We start from the raw sequence: 24,760 nt of genomic DNA on the forward strand, positions 1-24,760 counted from the left end.
CAAAAAGCACGGCCGTGCCTTTCATGAAAAAAAATGTTTTTTTTGTAATGCGTTTTTCCTCTTGCACGGAAGGAAAAAGAACAAAAAAAATTCGTTTTTGAGAGACATGTCCATGTCTTTTGCGAAAGGAAAAAGAAGAAAATAAATTGTTGTCTTTCGGAAAGGCATGGTCTTGCCTCTCGCGGAATAAATTTTGCGCCTCTCGTAGAAAAAATGTGTGCCTCTGACGAAAATAAAGAAAAACATGTCTTTTTTCGTTTATGAAGTGCCTCTCATGAAAGGAAAAAAGACATGTTTTCCTCCTCTCGCGAAAGGAAATCCGCGCCTCTTGCGGAAGAAAAAAAATGTATTTTTTTCTATTTCTGAAAGTGTCTCTCGCGGAAGGGAAAAAACTCGTGAATGAAAATCCGTGCCTCTCTCACGAAAGGAAAAAAAGAAGAAAGTACTTATTTTTGTTTTCAGAAGGCACGTCCGTGCCTCTTGTGAAAGAAAGAAAAAAAAATTCACATAAAAATAATAATTATTTTGTCCAAAAGGTAAGAAAGACAACTAAAAAGCCGAAAGAAACACATTAAAAACCAAAAACACGTGCGAAAAAAATAAAATAAAGGGAACATCCAAAGCAAGAGTGAGTCGGTCCGTTACTGTAGATTTTAGCAAGGAGAGTTGTTCCGGTCTGGCTTAATGCGAGATATAGCACTCGCTTAGAATTACAAACACTCTTCGCTCACCTACAGGGCGCAAGATCCATGGCACCTTACCTTATGCTACATTCAGGATTCATACCAGAATCCTTGACAACTGCAAATCCGTCTTATCTCGCATACATTAAGCTAGTACAAAAATGAGGGACTCTTGATCATGAAAATGCTGCACGATTGGCTTGTTTTGCAGATAAATCCAGGAAAACGAAGGCTGGTGAGGGAGGGCGTAAAAAAGGTTGAGATGATCGCTGTGGAGGTGTTCAAGTTCAAAGGAAGTCGGGGATGGAATCAGAGATGCAGAAACCACTGCCGGGTGATTTTGCCAGAAAATGATGTGAGAAAAGTGGCGTGGCCTGAAGATCTTCTTCGTTGTAGTCTCCACTCTGTTTTGCTGTTGTCCCTAGCTTTGTCCTGTAATAGCTAGTAGTATAAAACTTGTCTGTCTGACTTTGCTATGTGTAGTTTGTATCAGCATTCTGCTGTCATAGGCTTTGTGTGGATAAAATCTTGTGGCCATGTTGGCTGGCGAGCTTGTTTCGCTGGCTTCAGCTGTAGGTCATGCATCGTTTGTAGAGGCCCCTTTCTTACAGAGAGGCCGGTCCTGGTTTAAGTAGTTGCAAAAAAAAAAGCAAGACTTTGTGGTTTCTGATCTATGGAAATTGGAGAGTCAGCTCTCTTTTATCAAAATGAAATAAAATCAGGCACTCAACACTGCTCGCTATCGAGACAAGAAGAATCTGAAAATGTACCAACACAAATCTATAAGCAGGTATCAAAGGTGAGCTTAAAAGAACAGCTAAAATGAAAGAAAGAAAAATGCGTCAAACTGATGCCAGAGCCGAGAATGCCGAGGAGAACCAAAACTTTACACTGGTTGAGGGGCATAGATGGAGCCCCAAAGAACAGAATTGTCTATGTACCAGACTAGGTTACCCTCCAGATGCTACGAATGGACGGCGCCAATAGTCTCCGCCTCGAAGCGCTTGATATCGCCTGCCAAACGCTTCATGTTATCGTCGTAGACGTACGGTACCTCCTCGAACATTACCTTGCTGCCATTGCTGGGCTTCGGCACAAACTCCCGGCAAGGCTCCTCCATGACATTGATCGAGTTATGATAGTGGTAGTATCTGATCAAGTTTTCGGTTTTGTGGGTCGTCCTCCCGTAGACATTCTGCGACATGTGCACACCGGTGGAGTACGCGTTCCTTGCTCGAATGGCGTATTTGCGATCCCGCCTGACTCCGGTGATCGAATTACGGAAAACAAGTTTCTCAAATCCCCACTGCCTGAATACCAGTCACATATAAATGTGTTAGTATGGGAAAGTCTGCTAGACAGATCGCACACACGTGCACAAAGTAAGTACGCTGAAGTAAATTAAAAGAGGTGATGCAGTTACTTCTAGCTTATCAAATAGTACTAAAAACCCCAACTCAAACACTAGAAACAGCCAGTACCAGTTGTGTTTCATTCATTTACGTTACCGTAAAACAAAATATTGACAGAAGCTTAGTAGGTCATGCAAATATCTGGGTTCTTAAAAGTTGTTACAGCAGCAAAACTCCGGTTGCACACAGAACAGCATTCTTAGGAAATGTTTCAAAGAAGCCATCATGAAACAAATGTCATTTCACTATTCAACATCCCTTACTCGACACTAACAAGTATAGGTATAAAATTATAGGCCTCTCCTAGTAAAGGAACAAAACTGATGGCCAAAGCATGAATGGGTTTATTAATGTCTGATGTTAACACAAGCATTTTTACTACTCCCTTCGTTCGTTTTTATAAGACGTTTTAGACAGCTTGTTTTGGGCAGTGTCTGAATGTCTTAAACGTCTTATAAAAGTGAACAGATGTAGTAGTATAGGAGTAGAATAGACTATCAGCGAACGGAAAGAAATCTAGAAGCAAACCTATTACGCAGAGATTTCTTGTGAGGTTCAATCAAGAGTCAAGACACAAATGGTGGAAAACACTTTTTCTCGGGTTAACTAAACAATGTGTTTTGGCAACTACTGTACTTAGAAATTGACAAGCTGCAGCTTAGTTCATGATAAAAGAAATCATCATCACTGACGAACAATATCACTTTTTGCTCTGAACATGCCATGGGCAGATGGAGGACCAACTAATTGATGAATAGTTGCCTTCTCATGGAGAACTATGCACCGTCAACCTGATCGTTGTTTCGTTATATGCTCAAACCAGCTACAGTCAGTTTCACCCAAGGTTTTCCAAATGTGAAATTAGACGGCTAAGATCACATCCAAAGGAGTCTCCCCATTCAGGAGTAGCTTTTTTTTTTGGAAAAGGAGGATGGCCCCCGGCCTCTGCATCTAGGCGATGCATGCAGCCACTTTATTAATTATTCACAATGACCTTACAAAGTAATACATCAGTAAGTCTGAAGCCACCTACTTGGCAACATCTGTCGCTACTCCTATCCTTGATGAAGGTGTGCCGAAAGTCCGAGCCGAATACCAAACAGACCTCGCACCAAAACCTAACATCTAAAGCTGGAGGCCCCAACCAAGCCGTTGCAGGTCTAGTGCACACACCATTCAGGAGTAGCTGAAGCCGGCTGCTCCTCATGTCTTTCATTTGTGCAGGATGCTGGTTTCACCCATGTAATACTCACCCCTGATTGCCTCTCATCGCCATGAGAATGCAACTATTCATCAACCATTTACTTTAAGATTTGCAGTTGTTTCTTTTGAACTATTCATCGACTATTTGCTTCAAGATTCACACTTGTTCCTTTTTTTTTTTTTTTAAACTTGCTTATTCAGTGACTCTACCCCCAAACAGAAGATGCACTATTTTAGGTTCACTGTCAGAAAACAAAAGAGTAACTCAGAAAAGTAGCCCCAAGCTGGCAAGCAGTATTTGATGTAGGATTGGGCTTAATTCAGAAAATCCCACAAATAGCTTATGGCAACGGACCAAGGTCAAAGCGCCTTCAACTCAGCAAGGAACAAAACAGTCACACTGCCCAAAATCAACCTAACGCATAAACTAGCGTCATGACTCACAGTCTAGGTTCTTGAAGCATGTGTGCTGACAAAAAACAAATTGACAGTGACTGGATACATTGCAAGTTCTGTGGACACTCACTGGATTCCAGGAATACTATCCGGTAAACAGGGATATCTTGCTCCGATTGCAGTATTGTATTGCACGAATCTTTGTTGGATTTCAACGGGAATATCAACAGGCATAAACAATTGCAGCAACAATTTATAACATAGATAAGGCTAAGGCAGAGGGAGGAAAGCAGACCTCGAGTATTCCTTGGTCGGTTCCTCCACGCAGAGCTTGCTGGACATGGGGTTCTGCTCAATGGTGAACTGCGTGTACCGCTCGAGCTGGCCGAGCACCTCCTCCAGCGGCCGCCCGTCGGGGAGGTAGATGTACTCGTCGACGTCGAAGAAGAAGGTCCAGTTCGCGGCGTGGCGGTGCCGGTGGAGGCAGTCGTTCACCACCAAGAACTGGTTGTAGTAGTACCCGTCGTACTCCGCTTGCGCCCTGATGTCCTGGAGAGTGACCCGGCCGGCCCTCACCCACGGATCCAGCACCGCCCTGACCGCCGGGCTGACGCCTCCGGCGTCATGGAGAACAAAGTGCGACCTTGGGCCGAAGAAATGGGCGTGGTAGGCCAGCCACTCCCGCATGCGCGGGGCGCTGATGTTGCCATAGAGCGAGGAGCCGCAGTAGAGGTACTCGTAGGGGAACGGCGGCCGGAAGCGGGACCCGTCGTACGACCCCGGCGCTTCCTCGAGCGTGACGAAGCGCTCGTACCGGCGGGAGGAGGTGGAGTAGTAAGCGTGGACGAGGAGCTTCCCGCCGCGGTTGCCGGCGTTGGGGTTGGACGGGAACGTGCAGTTGACGACGACGGTGGTGTAGACGCGGCCGTAGCCCCAGTCGGGCAGCATCTTGTACGCCTTGGTCCGGACGGGCCTCGGCGGCGGGCCGCCGGCCGGGTCCGGGTTGGGGAGCCACTCGCACTTGAAGTAAGGGGTGCTGAAGACGTGCGCCGGCTTGGACGCCAGCCCCACGATGGCGAATGTGCGCGGCCCGCCCCGGTACGCGCCCATCTGCACGAACAGCGCCGCCGCGCTGCCGTACGGCCGGAGCTCCCGCTTATTGGGGTCCCGCGGCCGGGATGGCAAGGTTGGCGCCTTTACCGCGCTGGCGGCGGTGGTCGGTGCGGCTCTGTCGGCTGTGGAGTTGGAGAAGGATACTGCAGCGGTGGTGATGGTGGTGGAGGCGGCGGCGGTAGATGGGGGAGGGATGAGGGGACAGGAGGAGCGGGTGATGGCGAGGATGGGCTGGTACGGGTGGAACTGCCAGAGCGCCATGATGAGGGCGAAGAGAGCGAGGGAGGCGACGAAGGATTTAATGTCGAGGCACGATACGCCGAACGCGCCACCGCCAATGCCGCCGCCAGCGTCTTTCCTCACGGTGGCGGGCTTCATCGGTGGAGCGGCTGTGCGCTCTGGCTCGATCTGCTCTGCTTTCCGAGTGAAGTGCACGGGTGTTGCCACAGCTTTTTCTTCGTTTCTTGGGGAGTAGCTTGATCTATGGCAATGCTGAAGCAGCCAAGCTGCAAAGGGATGATGGAGAGAGTGAAGTGGGAGACTGGGCAGTGGAGAAGGAGACGGAGGAGAAATCGGCGGAAGAATCGGGGAAGAGCGAGAGGGGTGGTGAGGGAGGCTATGTGGGTATGGGATTGATTCCTCTCACTTCCCTTTGGACTTTGGGGCTTTGTGGGTGTGGGACTGACACTGTAGCCGGTGGGTGGCCTTGTGGGGTTCTACGGACAAAACCAAACAGCTAGGAGCTTTTGTCTTGTATTTTTTACAAAAATATATTCTTAATTCAACGCAGACAAAGTGCAGTAAAACCTCCGTATCTTTTTCTCAAGGAATATCACACTTTATTCAAACTTCAAGGTTCAAAGGAATATAAATGTGGGAGAGGAATACCAAACCAAACATATCTCGGAGCTAACTTTGAATACTCGCCCATCCCCCGTTCATCCGCGGGGCGATCAGGGCGTGAAACCCTAGCCGCCAAATGTCGTTCAACCCTACTGGCAAAGCCCGCGCGACGCGGTGATGGGCCTTTATTCTTCACTCTTGCGTGGTGCAAGAGTTGCGTGGGGCTGCTCGACTGGGATGAGGAGGTGCTTGGCGATGCGGGTGAGTGCGCAAACGCGTCGCGGACTAGTGGGCAAGGGTGGAGGCGCGAGTGAGTGCGTCTTGGCCTGGTGTTGTGCGGACGCACGTGGATCTGATGTGCATGGACGCGGCGGCTTGGGCTATCGTGTGTGCGCGGGATGGCGCACCAGGGCAGCGGAGACGTGTGTGGGCATTACAGAAGTGTCTTGCTCCCAGGCGTGGAGTGCCCCACGCGTGGAGTGCAGGTGTTGAGCCTGATCTGGGTTTTCAGCGAACCTACTCATGTGACGGGTGTATGGCATCCCCGAGGCATATCTGTCGAGGTGGCTGGTCGGCGACCTTCGGTTCACGATGTGAGAGCGAAATGTGAAGCAGTGCTCGTGCGTCATGGAGGTGGTATGTCGAAAGGGTTGGCTAAGTCATTGGTTTGAGCAGGTGAGGCTGCTGGTGGAAGCTGCACTTTGGTTGAGACCACATGAGTTGATGGTTGCGCCTATGTGCAATGTCCCCTTGTTGGAGCCATCGATGTTGCAGTCCTCCTCTTCCCTTGCCCGACATGCTTCAAGGGAAACCCTAGATCCGGTCTCCCGGATCGGACGACAACGACACTATTGGCTTTGTTGTGCATCGTGTTTCCTCTTGAGGACATAGTCTTGAAGTTGGACTTAGTCAAAGGGACGTAGTGCTCGAAGAGGTGGTTGGCGGCGGCTTACGTGACATCTCCGTGAGAGCAGCAGAAGGACCCTTCATACAAGGTGTGTCAGACATGTTATGTTAGTCAACCTCGTGGAATGGAAGTGACGTATGAGATCTTACACAGGGTTCTTCTTCGATGTTGTTGGGATTCACGGATATGCTTGTGGAAGCCTGTATTGATACAACGGTATTTGGTGTGGACTTTGGTAGCGGCGAAGGCGCTTGAGTCCCGTCTAGGCGTGTTGTGGGTTTTGTGTAAGGACTGAGAGTATATCGACCAAAGGGGGGTGAATGTGAGATTCAAATTTTATTTTAAAACTTCAAATACCTCAGACCCTGCAGGGAAGAAAAATACAGGAGCATGTCCACTGAAGGTAAATGGGTGTGGCTACTAGAAAGGAAAAAGAGTTAGATGCAAAGGACTAAGCGAAACAATTGATGATGACAATGATAATCTGATTAGCATAGTAACTAAGGATGTTCATGTAAACAATAGTGACACAAAAAAGAAAACATCCCAAGCAACATGACTGTTCAGATGCGAGAGGAAATCATTCAATAGTAATTGAAGATAAACTACTGAGAATATTGCAGTAGAATAGGATGAACTAGTGGTGCTCGATGGCGAGAGATGATTTGGTAGACCAGTTCACTCTTTTGCAAAAGAGCTACGTCTAGTTGGAGGGACTTTTGATTGAACACAATAGTAAACATCTCTCTGTCCTATTCTCATTCAACACGAAGCTGGTCGGACTTTTGTTGATTTCACTCGGGGTAGATACTTGTCGGCGAACTCCAAACCTTCGACAGACTTGCTTCATGAACCATAATTACTCTTGGTTGTGGAAGACTTTGACTTGGTGAGGACAATTAGTCTTCCTCACTCAAGTCGACATATATTCGTCTAGAGAGTGTGCAAGTCTCAAGAGTAATAGGTACAAGAACTCTCAACTCAGATCTACTGTCATGCTCAACCACTATCTAAGTTTTAGCTCTTGATTTTCTCGTAGTGGATGTTAAACTTAAATCTCTCGAGAGGGATGCTCAATCAATCTTCTCATAATCTTAATCGGAGCAGCCAATGAAAGACGTTAGAGAGGGGTGGCAATATATAGCCACAACCTTCCCTGATGGGAAATGACCATTTAGGACATGTGGTCGAGCCAATGGCCAACCAACACGTTTCCAACAGTCGGATTTTGAGCACATGGCAACTTTACTTGACAAACAAGTAAAGTTGACTCCTCGGTTGTAAGATATCTCTCGCGGGCCAGAAGAAGAACGTATCTGGATGGCCACTAAACTTTTGGTGCACAAAGAGGTTTCTCTCAAATTTCATAGGATTCTGCTAAGCATCACAACAGACCTAAGCTTTGAATACATATACCCCTCTTGATAGTACAGAGTTCCTATGACTTAATGAAAAGAAAGAACAACAACGAAACAAATACTATGTCTTTGCTTCTTATTCAACCTTCTCGTTTCAAGTCATTCTTCTTTGGACACACCAAATAGCAATTGCTTTGTGTCATCAATATTTAAGGGGTCAACTTCTTCACCCAATCTTCTCGGTTTAGTTCCTTCTCGAAACATAACTCTCTCTTCTCTGCAAAGAATATATCTCTCGATGAATTTTTTCAACCTTCTTGCACAATGTGACATTATTCTCTATACATATGGGACTCTTTCTCACTGTGTGCATTAGCAATCAGTCCCTTACTATAAGTACATCTAGTGCCCTTTAGTGACTTTCGTGTATTGGAGACATATAGGTTAAGGGACTACTATGTTTGTGAGTGTACACATGCTCTATAAGTCATTGAGGAGTTTGATATGTTCGAGGAATATCGACCCCTAAAAATGAATGTCTTCAACTGAAGACTTTGATATTTTCCTGAAGACTTTGAAAGTGAGGAAATTGGTGTGTCCTTGAAAATATTGATGCGAGGACTATGAAGCATGAAGACTTTTGTTTTCATAGTTACGTTTCCTTTCTTTTGAGTCATAGAAACACTGTACCGTCAAAGGGGGTCGAGGTAATACTAAGGAAAAATTTCTAGGTGATGCTCATCGCAAAACCTACACATAACCAATCTTTGGACTGAAGCCTTTGGAAATCTCTTGCAATTGAGTCAAATTATTGAGTGACAGAGACGAAGTTCTTCTGGTCTCTGAGGAAATTGCTCTGACTAAGGAGTTAGGATTTCGCGAGTGCGAATTGCCTACAAGTTAGATCTGAGGATTTTCATAGTTTGAAATTCCGGCCGTTGCTGTGCTTCACGCTAGTTGTCCCCAAAATCCTATCCACATAACGGTCATATCATTGTGGCATTTATGTCTTATCATGTCGGGTTGCACCCTGGCTATAAATAGCCCCCCCCCCCATAACCACTAGTTGGTTGGCTGCTCCAAGAGAGAACTTGTGAAAGTGCGTTATATCGACTAGAGGGGGGGGGGGTTGAATAGGAGATTTTTAGAATTTCATTACTGAGGAAATTCCTTTTGAGGAAATTCCTCACTGATGACTAACTTATAGCAAAAACAACAAAGGATCAGGAGTGCAAAGTTTCACTACAACAGTTTTCCAGGATGAGGAATATGAAAACAGTTTGCACAGTAAGCAAGCACGCAGAAAACAGATGAGGATTAACTTGCGTGAAGAATTTGGGGTTGAGGAATTTCAGAGAAAGTCTTCAGCAAATTCTTCAAATAGTGACAGTGAAGATCATCAACACATAATCTGAGGAATATAAAGAGTTGAGGAATTAGAACCCGTTTCACAGCGAAGACAGTAGTTGATGACCCAGTTCCAACTGCTGTGACAGTTGTACATCTGGTTTGGAGCGGCTTGGTATTGAAACCAAAAGACACACAATCCCTACCGTATTATCCTTGGGCTAAGAACACACAGTCCTCGCCCAACACTCGTGGTAGGTCTTCAGGGCAGACTTCCAAACCCTCACAAACTTGGTCACCCGGTGATCCACAATTGATTGCTGGATTGCTCTAGACCATGACGCCTAACCGTCTGGAGGATGCACAATCCTCAAAGGTAAAAGGCTTCAGTCCTACACATGAACAACTTCTTCAGTGATGCTCAATCACTTGGTTTTCGGTTTGTGGTTTGGTGTTTGGGGTATTTCCTCACTCATGAATTACTCTCGAAGACTCTGAGGAATTTGGGTTGCTCTTATGACAAGTGTCAGTTTCTAACGGAGCAGCCAACCAGATAATGGTTGTGGGGGGGGGGGGGGGCGGCTATTTATAGCCTGGGAGCATCCCGACATGATTTGACATTAATGCCCTTAACTAATATGACTGTTGGTGTGGATAAGACCAATGATGTGGCGTGGCTATCGAAACGGTCGGGACCCTCAACTGTGAGAGTCCTTATGTCACTCATATTCCTCACTTGAGGCTTTTGGTAGGATTAGGCTTGGGTTGAGCATCATGACGAAATTCATTCCAATGTGTTACCTCGACCCCCTTTAACAGTACGGTGTTCCTATTACTTAAGTGTGAAGAAAACAAAACAGAAAGAGTAAATCTTCATGCTTCAAAGTCTTCAGAGTGATTTTCTTCAGGACACACCGAATTCCTCAATTTCAATATCTTCATGAGGAATATCAATTTCAACGCAAATTCTTCGTGATTCAAATCTTCAGCTTCAGACCAATTTCTTCAACCGAAGATATACATTTTTAGGGGTCGATATTCATCGAATATTTTAAACTCCTGAGTGACTTATAGATCCTGTGTACAATCAAGAACACATTAGATACTTAACCTATAAGTCTTCGAACCACCAAAATCACTAAGGGGCACTAGATGCACTTACAATCTCCCCCTTTTTGGTGGTTGATGACAATTAGGTTAAGTCTTCAACTGGGATAAAAATATGAAATGTAAATACTCATTTGAGGAATTTGAAATCAAGATTCAGAGAGACTCCCCCTGAAGATGAGCATATCTTGACGATTTTGCTTTTCACAGCAAATGCACATTGATGATTTATATCATGGAGATCTCCCCCTGAGTCTTGTAAATCATGCATACATACGACATAAAGTATGAAGAAATTGAGGGTGCATGATGAAAAATGGTATCTGACGAATTCCAGCATGCGTGCATTAAAACTTTGAGGAATAAGCATGCGAAGAAAAACGTTCAAAAGCGTCAGAGTACCGTCGGGCTTAAGTTACAACTCATTACATAAACACTTGAGAAGAGCCAAGAGTTTGTAACTTAAATATAGTTCATAAGCCCCAAAATATCTCGCGTGAAGACTAACTCTCAAGAACAACAAGATAGTGCCACCGGTCCAAGGAGGAAGACTGCTCCCAAGAATCCTCATGCGTCTTCATCAACTGCCAAGGAGTGAAAGTCTTCACGGGCGTTAGTCCTCAGTTTGTCCCTTTTTGTCACTTGATGACAAAGGGGGAGAAACTTGAGAGTTAGTCTTCACGCGGGATATTTTGTAACTTAAATATAGTTCATAAGCCCCAAAATATCCCGCGTGAAGACTAACTCTCAAGTTTCTCCCCTTTTTTCATCAAGTGACAAAAAGGGACAAACTGAGGACTAACGCCCGTGAAGACTTTCACTCCTTGGCAGTTGATGAAGACGCATGAGGATTCTTGGGAGCAGTCTTCCTCCTTAGACCGGTGGCAGTATCTTGTTGTTCTTCATCAGATTCAGCAGTGCGGAACGAAGAAAAAGAACTGTCCTCAAGGTCTAGAACTGGAATTGGCCTGAATTTCTTCTTTGGTGGCCACGACCAGTCAAAGTCTCGCACAAACTCCAATTCTTCAAGTTCTGCCAGAGTCTTCAGATGAGCAAGTGTAGCCCAGGTGCAATCAAAAACCTCATGAAGATAATGATGGTTAAGCTTCATATCATTCTGTGTTTCATTGAGGGTTTTCACAATGGCGCCGAACTGGCGTTTGACCCACTCGTGATTCCGATCCACCTTGTGGTGAAGACTGAAAAGAAGCTCTCTCGTATTCATCACCTGAGGAGCAACAGGACTTGGAGGATGGGTCTCAGTGTCATCCCATGAAGAATATGCTTCGGGCTCTCTGAACTGGCCATCAAGTGGCCGACGGCCTTCATCAATGACAGACTTGCCTTTTCCTTCAACAGGCTCGAAAGTCTTCTTGTTGACCCTGATAGGAGGCATATAACCAACATGGTTGTTGAAATCAGCGTGATAGTTGATGCCTGACCTTGTTCTGATGAATCTCATGATCCATGGAGCATATATCTTGTGGTCAAAAGGACACATTGCATTGTCGGCCAAAGTCCTCAAGAAGAAATCATGGATGTTGATAGGAATACCATGGATGATGTTGAAGAGGATATTCTTCATGATGCCTACAACATCTTCTTCATAATCATGGCCCTTGATCGGCGCAAGAACGCTGCAGAGGATTCTGTAAACTGTCCTTGGTTCATATTTGAGCTCATGAATGAGGAAGGTTTTTCTTTGTGGTTGCCCCTTAGCCAAAGGCTTCATGAGGACTTCCATCATCTTGTTAGGCAGCTCACGCTCATCATAAAGCTTCACGGCCTGCTCTGAGGGAATTGATACTGGCAGTTCACGCAATAGCTCAATGGCAGGAGCCTTGTAGTGTGTGGTTTGCATCATCCAGTCTAGCACCCATGTGTTGATGTTTGTGGGATCTCCTGATATGTGAAGAGTTGCATAGAATTGAAGAATAAGCTCACTATTCCAATCACAGATATCAGAGCACATTGGGAGTAGTCCAGCTTCAAAGAGGACGTTGAGGACTGGAGCAAAGCATGGTATTTCTTCAAGCTCAACGTGAGGAATATGCCTGTGCTGGAAAATCTTGTTTCTTCCACACAGCACAGAGGCATAGTAGTTGAGCTGGGTCCTTGTCCAAAACTTCAAATGCCGGATGCGAGGCTTGTCATATGGATTTTCTCCGATGAAGAACATGTGTTGTTCAAAGAAGGACTCCTTTTGAAACTTTGGCCGCTTGGAGAATGGCTGACGCTGCGTTGGCTGAAGATTTTGCTGTTGGAGTTGAGGGGATACAACAATTGCAGACTCTGGGTTAAGCACGACGAAAGCATTGTCAGGGTCTGGTGCATTTTCTTCAGCATGGTCCTCAGGATGAGGAATTTCATCAGCTTGAGCTTCAGACTGAGGAGCATGCTCTGGTTGTGCTTCAGGCTGAGGAATGTGGTATGGCTGAGCTTCAGGCTGAGGAATGTCGTCAACCGGAGCATCCTGTTGGGGGTTTTGCTCTGGAGGAGGAATAGGTTCATCCTGAGCATCAGCTTGAGGGTTTTGCTCAAGAGGAGGAGGAGTTGGGTCAGCCTGATCCTCAAGTTGAGGATTTTGCTCAGGACTGTGACGTTCATCAGGCCGAGGATTTTCACTTTTTCTTCCTCAGCTTGCTTGGTGACGGAGCCAGATTCATCAGCTGGTGTAGCTGATCCTTGTGCAGTCTCTTCTTGAGGAATGGAAGGCTGAGGACTGTCGTCAATGCGAATTTCCTCGTCAGTATGTTCCTCAGATTCAGCATCCTTTATTTCCTCATCTGGACCTTGCTCCTGGTCTTCGCTTGTGAAGGGGATCATCTGATAGGAAGGAGCGCTGTTAAGAGGCACATGATCCAGAGGAGGATTTTCTTTAAGTGCTTTGAGGCGCTTGGCTTCAGTGTGTTCTTCTGCTGAAGAAGCTTTTCTCTTCTTGGCTTCCTTTTCAGCAGCCCTTGTCTTTTTCACATCTGATGCAGACGGGGTCATTTTCTTCACCTTTGAAGCTTTTGGTGAAGGTGTTTTCTCAGCAGAGACATTTTCATCAGCTGACTTTGAGGAACCAGCTGGAGCAGAGTCATGAGCTGGCTTTGAAGCAGCAGTTGGAGCAGATTCATCAGCTGGCTTTGAAGCAGCAGCTGGAGCAGATTCAGTCTCACCAGCTGTAGCAGATTCATCATCTGGATTTTTCGTGGTGATTTCCTCAATTGTCGGTTCATCCACACGGCTTCCTTGAGGGATTTCCTCAGCATGAGCAGTTTCATCAACTGGTTCTTCAATCAGAGGCTGAGGAGTTGGTACTCGAGGGGCAACCTTCTTGTTGTAGTTGTTAACAGCTTCAGTGGCAAGTTTGATGAAATTTCTTTTGAGACTTTGATGGTCAGAAAGCTTGGAGTACTTATCTGTCAAAGTCTTCAACTCAGCTGTGTTGACACAAGTGCATCAGGCGTCAGATTGAGGAGATTCTCCCTGAGGAATTTCTCCTTTTTGAGCTTGGCAACCTTGTCCTGTTTGGCTTGCTGCTCCTTCCACTTGGCCTCGTTGATGAATGTGGCCACCATGTGGCTGATGCCTGGGGGAAGTTTCAAATCATCAAGTGGAGTGTTGGGGTCCTCATACCAGATGTTGATGTAGTCGAGGAGGACTTTTGGGTCCATGGCCAGAGGAATGGAGCCGCCAGAAGCTTGAGCTACCCTCTCTTGCTTGTTTCTGATGATGGCATGCAGAGTATCATCATCAAATTCATCACTACCTTTTGATGCAGAAGGGACCTTGATGGTTTTGCTTGGGCTTGGTCTTTTTCCTCTCCCAACAGTCACCTTAGTCTTCAGAGGAGTTGGTGAAGACTTTGTCTCCGAGCTTGTTGCAGATGGGAGTGAGGAGCTGGAGACATCGGGCAATGGCTTCGCTACCGGCTTTTGTTCAGGCTTTGAATCCTGTGGTGGTGCTGAGGGTTTTGGTGCTGATGCTGGAGCTATTTTCTCTTGAGGCTTTGAAGCCTTTGGTTTTGGTGGCACAGACTTCAGTTGAGGAATTGCCGTACCAGAAGTCTCAGCAGCAGAGGAAGTAGCGGCAGTTGAAGCAGCAACAGATGATTCGTTGAACTTCCTCACAACAGCCTCTGCCTGCTTCTTGAGCTTTGACAAGTGTTTTGTCTTTTCATGAGGATAGTCATCAATTGTTTTGAGGCTTGAGGATCTGCTGCTTGAAAAATCCTCAAGTGGAGCCCGTTTTCGAGGAGGCTTCAGAGCGAATTTCTTTGCGTATTTGGGAGTGACGAATCTGTACTCCTTCCACTCCTTAGCCCATCGGCGTTCTATCTTCGGAAGCCTGTTTTTTCTCTTGGGCATAGTTTCATTTTCGTCAGGAGTGCAGTAATCTAGGTATATATATCCTCAGGGATATCTATGACAGTGTTCTGCTCGAGTTTCTTGCCTCCTTTTTGCTTCCTTTCATCCTCCATTTTCTTCAGCTGAGGATTTTGCTGATGAGATTGAACTCTTGAGGATTCTGATGAGACTTGAAGATTTTCTTCAAGAAACGCTGCAAATGAGTTAATTTGATGAGAACCGAGAGATTCATCAGCTGACATGTGTGTACCTATGAACAAAGTATAGTTGCGAGGAATTTGGAGAGGTCATATGCGTTCTCAGATTTGAAGAAAATGAAAAAAATTGACAGTTTGAGGAATTTGACCAGTGGTTGAGGAATTTGTCTAAGCATACTGTTCTTGGGTTCCAGAGTTGTACAGATCCGAGAATTCGCACAACTAAGGAATCTCGTGAAAAACTTAGATGCTTAGTGAAGTTCATCATTAGTTTGGTGATAGGCAGTGTTTGAGGAAAAGAAGTGGATGGATTCTTGAGGAAAAACAGGTTTCACATCTCAGAGGTAAAATAGTAGATCAAACTTGCTGTAAAAATAGGGTTTTTATTTACCCTATATGGCGCTCACGAAGAACAGAGAAGAGTAGCAGTAGATGCTGTTTCGATGCGTGTCCAATGCGCCCTAACTCGGCAGCAGAGGACGGCTACGGCGGCGGCGGACGATGAAGGTCCGACTCCGGCGTGGTTTCGGCGACGGAAAAGTCGAGGCAGTGAAGCTCTTCTTCGCCGGTGTCGAGACTTCTAGCGGTGGCGCTACGGTTTGGAGCTTTGCTGTAGCAGGAGGGCGATGGAACGAAGAAGATTTTACCGAGGGAGATGGGGACATATTTATAGCCAGGTGGTAACTGTTGGCACAAAAATATCAGACCAAATAGCCCGTGCCTCTACGACTCCGCAGGACACGTGTAGCTCACGAGAGAAGCGGTGGAGATCGTGGAGATCGTGGTTATCCGAACGAGGAAAGTGGGGTTCAGTTACTGTGCATTAAAAAACATTTTTGAAGATTTGAGGATTTTGTTACAAAATCATCAGCTGACAAGGATGCAGTGAGGATTTTGAACAAAGTTTCAAGTAGAACGCATATGAAGAATTGAATAGACTGGGTGAGAATAGCATAGAGGGAAAGTAGGGTCCGATCGCATTCACTTAGATGAAATATCAAATTGAAGAAATAACTATAAGTGAATGCTGTTGAGGACTTGAAATCACAGTCGATCTAGGTAAACAAAAATCATCAAGTGTTTTTGAAGATTTGAATAATCTTGAGGACTTTGTGATAAATCGTCACTATGATGAATTTGAGTTTTGAAGAAAAATGATTTTGAGGAACAACTGTTTTGAAGAAAATCAAACTTTGAAGAATTTGATCTTGAGGAATTTCACGTTGGGCGGTGGCCCACCATATAAGAATGTTGATTACAGACGCCGCGTACAATTGTCATAGGCCCTGAGAATCAATTTCTTCGTTGATTTCTTCACACTCAGAGTGATATTCGTCATCAGTTGAAGAAAATCGATTCATCATGTGTTGCACATCTAAGTCATCAATTTTGCATAAGTGTTAGGATGTGTGCATGTTTTTACAAAACATTTGAAGATTCTAAGATATTTAGTTCACACCGCAACTTGCAAAACCTTTTCTCATCCAAGGGCTTAGTGAAAATATCTGCTAGTTGATCATCAGTCTTCACATGGTCGATGAGGATATTGCCCTTGAGGACATGGTCCTGAAGAAAATGATGACGAATCTGGATGTGCTTGGTCTTCGAGTGTTGTACTGTGTTGTATGCAATCTTGATTGCACTCTCATTGTCGCAGTAGAGAGGCACATTCTTCATGTTGATGCCGTAGTCCTTGACGGTTTGCTTCATCCAAAATAATTGAGCACAACATGAACCAGCAGCAATGTACTCAGCTTCGGCAGTGGAGAGTGATACGCAGTTCTGCTTCTTTGAGGACCAGCAAACTAGTGATCGTCCGAGGAAATGGCATGTGCCAGATGTTGACTTGCGATCCACACGGTCACCAGCATAGTCAGAATTAGAATACCCTACCAGATGAAGATTTGAGCCCTTGGGGTACCATAGTCCTAGTTTTGGTGTGTGAGCTAAGTATCGAAGAATATGCTTCACAGCCTTATGGTGTGATTCCTTCGTTTTGCTTGAAAACGTGCACACATGCAAACACTAAACATTATATCTGGCCTAGATGCACATAAATACAATAAAGAGCCAATCATAGAGCGATATACCTGCTGATCGAATTCTTTACCATTTTCGTCAGTGCCGAGGTGGCCGTTGGTAGGCATTGGAGTCTTGGCACCTTTGCATTCATCCATGTCGAATTTCCTCAGAACATCCTTGAGGTATTTCTCCTATGATATGAAGATTCCATTGCGTTGTTGACGAATTTGAAGACCTAAGAAGAATTTCAGCTCCCCCATCATAGACATCTGATATTCTTCACTCATCATGTAAGCAAATTCATCACTGTATCGTTTGTCAGTACAACCAAATATAATGTCATCGACATATATCTGGCACACAAAGAGCTCATTATCATAGGATTTAGTGAAAAGAATTGGATCGAGTGAACCGGGTTTGAAGCCTTTCTTCATGAGGAATTCCTTCAATGTATCATACCATGCCCATGGGGCTTGCTTGAGACCATAGAGCGCCTTTTTGAGTCTGAAGACTTTGTCTAGATTCTTTGGCTCCTCAAAACCCGGGGGCTGAGCAACATATACTTCTTCCTCAAGCTTACCATTGAGGAAAGCACTTTTCACATCCATTTGATATAATATGATGTTATGATGATTAGCATAAGCAAGTAGTATTCGAATAGCTTCAAGTCTAGCAACAAGTGCAAAAGTTTCATCGAAATCTATTCCTTCAACCTGTGTGTAGCCTTGGGCTACAAGTTGTGCCTTATTCCTCACCACTTGACCATCCTCATCTTGCTTGTTTCAGAAAATCCACTTGGTTCCGATGATGTTGTGCTTGCGAGGATCTGGTCGTTTGACGAGCTCCCATACGTCATTCATCTTGAATTGAAGAAGTTCGTCTTGCATAGCTTGGATCCACTCTGGTTCCAGGAAAGCCTCAACAACTTTTGAAGGTTCTGTGATAGATACAAAAGAGAAATTCCGACAAAAGTTAACTAAGTGTGAAGCTTTTGAGCGAGTGAGAGGACCTGGCGCGTTTATGTCATTGAGGATTTTGTCAAGTTCCACTTCATTTGCAATCCTCGGATGAGCAGGTTGAGGATTTCGTCTGGGCTGAGGAATTGGTTCTGGAGCAATTTCCTCAGGAGCACCTTCTTGATTTTCATCAGTGATGGGAATGATTTCTTCATCAATTTCCTCAGTGGGAACAATATCTTCAGTAGGTTTGAGCTTTATTGCTTCCTCAGGAGACAACTTATCTGGATCAGAAGGCAATTGCTCTCTTTGCGAGCCATTAGTTTCATCGAACCGCACATCTACAGTCTCAACAACTTTGTTGTGATAGTTGTTGAAGACTTTGTTGGTGTGCGAGTCCTTTCCATAACCGAGCATAAAACCCTCATGTGCCTTAGGTGCAAACTTTGAGGTATGGTGAGGATCTCTAATCCAACATTTTGCTCCGAAGACTTTGAAATAACTTACATTGGGTTTTTGTCAGTGAGGAGTTCATATGAGGTTTTCTTGAGGAATTTGTGAAGATATACCCTATTGATGATATGGCATGCAGTGTTGATTGCTTCAGGCCAAAAGCGACAAGGAGTGTGATATTCTTCAAGCATGGTTCTTGCCATCTCAACCAGAGTCCTGTTCTTCCTTTTGACGACACCATTCTGTTGAGGAGTATAAGAAGCAGATAATTCGTGAGTAATACCAAGTTCATCAAGATAATTATCAAGACCGGTGTTTTTGAACTCTGTTCCATTATCACTCCTGATATGTTTGATCTTGATGCCGAAGTTCATCGAGGCCCTTGAAGAAAATCGTTTAAAGATTTCCTGCACTTCAGTTTTATATAAGATGATATGCACCCATGTATATCTGGAATAATCATCAACTATGACGAAGCCATATAAAGATGCTGCATTTGTTAGTGTGGCATAGTGAGTAGGTCCAAACAGATCCATGTGAAACAATTCGAATGGACGAGTAATGGTCATGATAGTCTTCGAGGGATGCTTGGATCTGGTCATTTTCCCAGATTCACATGCATCGCGGAGATGATTCTTGAGGAATTTGACTGATTCGATGCCGATGACATGATTCTTCTTCGCGAGCGTGTGCAAATTCCTCATGCCTGCATGACCGAGTCTTCGGTGCCACAGCCACCCTTCTGAGGTTTTTGCTAGTAAGCAAGTGGCTGGTTGAGGACCTGTAGAGAAATCTACAATGTACAAATCCCCTCTTCTGACACCTTCGAAGACTTTGGATTTGTGAGATTCCATGATGACAACACATCTATATCTACCAAAGATAACAATCATATCAAGATCACAAAGCATCGAGACTGACATGAGGTTAAATCCAAGGGATTCAACAAGCATCACTTTTTCCATATGCCTATCCTTGGAAATAGCCACTTTGCCAAGTCCCAATACCTTGCTTTTACCTTTGTCAGCATATGTGATTTTCTTCAGAGGTGATGGAGTTAGTGGCATATTCATTAGCAAGCTTTTATCACCAGTCATGTGATGTGTGCAGCCACTATCTAGAACCCACTCAGTATTCTTGGGTTTGTCATCCTGCAGATGAATTAGTATAGCTTACCATCTCATATGCTTCAAATTTGAAGAATATGATATCAATTGCATCAGATAGGAATTTCATCATAACAGAATTATAAGGACGTGTGAAATATTTCTATTTCATCAATCTTAGCTTGCGTCCTATCAAGCATTTCCTCAGGTCTCCAGCAAATTCTTCAGATGATGATTTTCATCTAGAGACCTGACCTGCAGAAGTGATTAGTTCAATTTCTTCACCACCCACATCTGAAGGGGTGGTAAAGCATTCATCATCCCGCGAGCACCATATGAGAAAGGGGGCATTGAAGCTAATGCACTTCTCTTAGCAGTAGGGGGTTAAAGTACTATATGAATATGCAGAGAACTGGTTTGAGAATTTATGAACATAATGATTTGAAGAGTAGCGCTCATATTCATATTCCTTGTTGTTTCCCTGCATGTTAGAAGCATTAGCACGGGTACGAGCATAATTTTGACCAGTTGAGGATTTTGGTCCTCTTGAAGACTTTGGTCCTCCTGAGGAATTTGATCTGGGGTTCAAATTCTTCATCGATGGTGTCATGAGGACATTTACCTGAAGATTTTCAAGACAACTTTTGGGAACCCAGATTTTCCTCAAGGGAGGGCCATTCCTGCAGTTAGTTCCAACATATCGAGCAAATACTTCACCAGATTGATTTTTGAACAGTTTATAGTTGGAGTCAAATGACTCATCTGAGGAATAGGATAATTCACATGAAAATCCAGTTAGATTGGATGGATCAAAAGGATGCCCAGTAGCAGCAACCCATGAGGTTTTGGGATACTGCTCAGGTTTCCAATAAGATCCATCAGCATTCAATTTCCTCTCAAAGGCAATTCCTTCTTTCCTTGGGTTCTTGTTCAAGATCTGCTTTTTGAGCACATCACAAAGGGTTTGATGTCCTTTGAGGCTTTTGTATATGCCTGTCACATACAATTCCTTCAACCATGCATTTTCATCAGTGACATTTGTGTGTTCCTCAAGCGAGGAATTTGACACTACAGGAGCAGTTGAAGAATTTGTAGCAATTGAAGCATTTGATGATTCTGGTGAAGAATTAGCAGTTTCATGTTCAATGCATTTAATACATGGAGGAATGAATTCAGCTTGAGCAGCGCTGATCTGTTGAGCTAGTAATGAATCATTTTCCATTCGAAGATCATCATGAGAAATCCTCAACTTATCTAGATCAAGCTTCCTTTGAAGAAATTCATAGGAAAGTTTCTCATGATCAGCGAGGAGTGTAACATGACGATCTTGAAGATTATCAAATTTAGACTAAAGACTTTTCATGTCATCAGTGAGGATTTGGGTAAGATTCATTTCATCATTCAACAGATCATCGCTTCTATCTAGCAGTTTCTGAAGTTTTTCCAATGCAGTTTGTTGTTTAGTGGCAATGATAGCAAGTTTACTGTAACTGGGTTTTTTATAATCATCTGGTTCACAGTCACTTGAATCAGAGGAGGAAGTATCATTCGGTACCTTTGAACCTTTTGCCATGAAGCAATAGGTTGGAGCGAAGTCATCAACATAGTCATCAGTGTGGATGGTGTTATCATCTTCTTCAAGGTTGAAGATTGACTTGCTGGCGAAAGTGGTTGCAAGTGCAAGACTAGCCTGTCCAGATTCTGAGTCTTCATCAGAACCCTCCTCTTCATCACATTCCTCGGATTTTGCCTCGAAATCCATTTCCTTGCCAATAAGTGCCCGAGCCTTTCTGAAACTAGTCTTCTTGTGCGATGAGGACTTTGAAGATTTCTTCTTCTTCTTCGAGTCATCAGAACTGTCATCCTTGTATTTCTTCTTGTTTGATTCCTTTCCCCAACGGGGACAATCAGCAATGTAGTGACCCGATTTCTTGCATTTGTGGCAGGTTCTTTTCTTGTAGTCCTCAGATGAAGATTCTGATTTCCTCATATCTCTTCTTGAAGATTTACCAAACTGACCACGTCGTGTAAACCTCTGGAATTTCCTCACGAGCATTGCAAGCTCCTGTCCAAATTCTTCAGGATCACCAATGCTCTCATCCGAGTCTTCTTCTTCAGATGAGGAAATTGCTCTAGCCTATAGTGCACGTGGTCTAGAATAGTTTGGTCCATATTGATCTCTCTTTTCTTCTTACTGGAATTCATGAGTATTGAGTCTTTCGAGTATATCAGCTGGATCAAGCATCTTGTAGTCTGGTATTTCTTGAATCATCATAACTAAAGTATCAAATGAAGAATCCAAAGATCTTAGCAGTTTCTTCACAACTTCGTGATCAGTAATGTCTCGAGCTCCCAGTGCTTGCAGTTCATTTGATATGTTAGTGAGGCGATCAAATGTATCTTGGCAGCTTTCATTGTCAACCCTCTTGAAGCGATTGAAGAGATTGCAAAGAACATCAACACGAGAATCACGCTGGGTTGATACTCCTTCATTAACTTTGGACACTCTTTGCCAGAGAAGTTTCGCTGAGCCCAAAGCACTCACTCTGCCAAACTGGCCTTTGCTCAGATGGCCACATATGACATTCTTCGCTTGAGAATCAAGTTGATTGAATTTCTTCACATCAGCAGCAGAGATACTAGCAGAGATGATGGGGACGCCATGTTCCACAATATACCAGAGATCATTGTCAATAGCTTGTAGATGCATCTACATCTTGGTCTTCCAGAAGGGAAAGTTCTTTCCTTCGAAAGTAGGACATGCTGCAGTAACCTTAATCATGCCTGTAGTTGACATAACTAAAACTCTAGGTGGTTAAACCAAAATCACACAGAACAAGGGAGTACCTTGCTCTGATACCAATTGAAAGTGCGTTATATCGACTAGAGGGGGGGGGTGAATAGGAGATTTTTAGAATTTCATCACTAAGGAAATTCCTTTTGAGGAAATTCTTCACTGATGACTAACTTACAGCGGAAACAACAAAGGATCAGGAGAGCAAAGTTTCACTATAGCAGTTTTTCAGGATGAGGAATATGAAAACAGTTTGCACAGTAAGCAGGCACGCAGAAAACAGATGAGGATTAACTTGCGTGAAGAATTTGGGGTTGAGGAATTTTAGAGAAAGTCTTCAGCAAATTCTTCAAACAGTGACAGTGAAGATCATCAACACATAATCTGAGGAATATAAAGAGTTGAGGAATTAGAACCCGTTTCACAGCGAAGACAGTAGTCGATGACCGAGTTCCAACTGATGTGACAATTGTACATCTGGTTTGGAGCGGCTTGGTATTGAAACCAAAAGACACACAGTCCCGGGACACACAGTCCCTACCGTATTCTCCTTGGGCTAAGAACACACAGTCCTCGCCCAACACTCGGTTTTTGGTCACCCGGCGATCCACAATTGAGTGCTGGATTTCTCTAGACCATGACGCCTAACCGTCTGGAGGATGCACAGTCCTCAAAGGTAAAAGGCTTCAGTCCCACACAGGAACAACTTCTTCAGTGATGCTCAATCACTTGGTTTTTGGTTTGTGGTTTGGTGTTTGGGGGTATTTCCTCACTCATGAATTACTCTCGAAGACTCTAAGGAATTTGGGTTGCTCTTATGACAAGTGTCAGTTTCTAACGGAGCAACCAACCAGATAATGGTTGTGGGGGCGGCTATTTATAGCCTGGGAGCATCCCGACATGATTTGACATTAATGCCCTTAACTAATATGACTGTTGGTGTGGATAAGACCAATGATGTGGCGTGGCTATCGAAACGGTCGGGATCCTCAAATGTGAGAGTCCTCATGTCACTCATATTCCTAACTTGAGGCTTTTGGTAGGATTAGGCTTGGGTTGAGCATCATGAGGAAATTCATTCCAATGTGTTACCTCGACCCCCTTTAACAGTACGGTGTTCCTGTTACTCAAGTGTGAAGAACACAAAACAGAAAGAGTAAATCTTCATGATTCAAAGTCTTCAGAGTGATTTTCTTCAGGACACACCGAATTCCTCAATTTCAATATCTTCATGAGGAATATCAATTTCAACGCAAATTCTTCGCGATTCAAATCTTTAGCTTCAGACCAATTTCTTCAACCGAAGATATACATTTTTAGGGGTCGATATTCATCAAATATTTCAAACTCCTCAGTGACTTATAGATCGTGTGTACACTCAAGAACACATTAGATACTTAACCTATAAGTCTTCAAACAACCAAAATCACTAAGGGGCACTAGATGCACTTACAACTTGACACTTGTCACTTGAGAGCAACCCATCCTCTGAGGACTTTCAGAGAAAATCATCAGTGAGGAAAAACCCAAAACCCAAAGTGATTGAGCATCACTAAAGAGATTGCTCCTCTGTGGAACCGATGCTTGTTACCATTGAAGATAGTGTATCTTCCAGACGGTTAGGCGTCATGGCCTAGAGCATCCAAGAGGAAATTGTGGATTGCCGGGTGACCGAGTTTGTGAGGGTTTTGAAGTCTGCCCTGAAGACGTACCACGAGTGTTGGGCGTGGTTTGTGGGACCTTTACTCAAGGAGAATTTGGTAAGGACTGTGTGTCCTTTGGTTTAAATACCAAGGCGCTCCAAACCACACGTACGACTGTCACAATAGTTGGAATTGGGTCATCAAACCATTGTCTTCACCGAGCTCATGGTTCTATTTCCTCAACCCTTTCATTTCCTCGAATACTTGTTGATGAAATTAATCATTACCATCTGAAGACTTTGATTGAATACTTTATCAATTTCCTCATCTCAAAATCTTTAGTCACCTTGTTCTTCACCTGCTTATCCTGTTTACACGTTAAGCGCACTCTATGTATGTTTCATTTCGTCATCACGACCATGATACTACCATGTCATGCATATACCTGAGTACTTATTCTGCTGCAAGTTGTTCATCACTTAGCAAATTCCTCAAGTAGTAATTCTTAAGTGACGAATTTGTAAAAATCGCCTATTCACCCCCTCTACTCGATATAACGCATTTTCAGTTGGTATCAGAGCAAGGTACTCCGTTGTTCTATGTGATTTTGGTTTAACCATGATGCATCTCCATCATATCTACTTTCCCTAACGCTTTTGCTCTTGCTTTGGACTCTCATTTGCATAAATTGAATGAAACTAACTTGGACTGACACTGTTTCTAGTAGAACTACCATGGTGTTGTTTTTGTGTAGAAATAAAAGTTCTTGAAATTGGACGAAACTTTCTGGAGATTTTTTGTGGAATAAAAGAAAAGTACTGGAACCAAGACCCACTGGAGGGGAGTCCCCAGGCACCCACTAGGC

At 44.1% G+C, this 24,760-nt stretch overlaps 1 protein-coding gene across 1 annotated transcript; it reads right to left on the reverse strand.

The window, feature by feature from the left end:
* Positions 1-1,355: 1,355 nt before the first annotated feature.
* Positions 1,356-5,464, reverse strand: LOC123410376 (galactan beta-1,4-galactosyltransferase GALS1-like). Its single transcript, XM_045103315.1, has 2 exons — positions 3,990-5,464; positions 1,356-1,993 (listed from the first exon to the last, which is right to left on the reverse strand). The coding sequence occupies exons 1-2, from the start codon at positions 5,183-5,185 to the stop codon at positions 1,648-1,650; spliced, it is 1,542 nt and encodes a 513-aa protein (XP_044959250.1). The 5' UTR covers positions 5,186-5,464; the 3' UTR covers positions 1,356-1,647.
* Positions 5,465-24,760: the final 19,296 nt, after the last annotated feature.

Source organism: Hordeum vulgare, chromosome 7H, assembly GCF_904849725.1.
Source record: "Hordeum vulgare subsp. vulgare chromosome 7H, MorexV3_pseudomolecules_assembly, whole genome shotgun sequence".
NCBI classification, from domain to species: Eukaryota; Viridiplantae; Streptophyta; class Magnoliopsida; order Poales; family Poaceae; genus Hordeum; species Hordeum vulgare.

Bases quoted from the DNA above. Each gene is read 5' to 3' on its own strand.
- LOC123410376 (XM_045103315.1), bottom strand. From the start codon at position 5,185: ATGAAGCCCGCCACCGTGAGGAAAGACGCTGGCGGCGGCATTGGCGGT. The intron at 1,994-3,989 runs GTCTGCTTTCCT...ACTGGTATTCAG, and splicing joins CCGACCAAGGAATACTCGAG to GCAGTGGGGATTTGAGAAAC.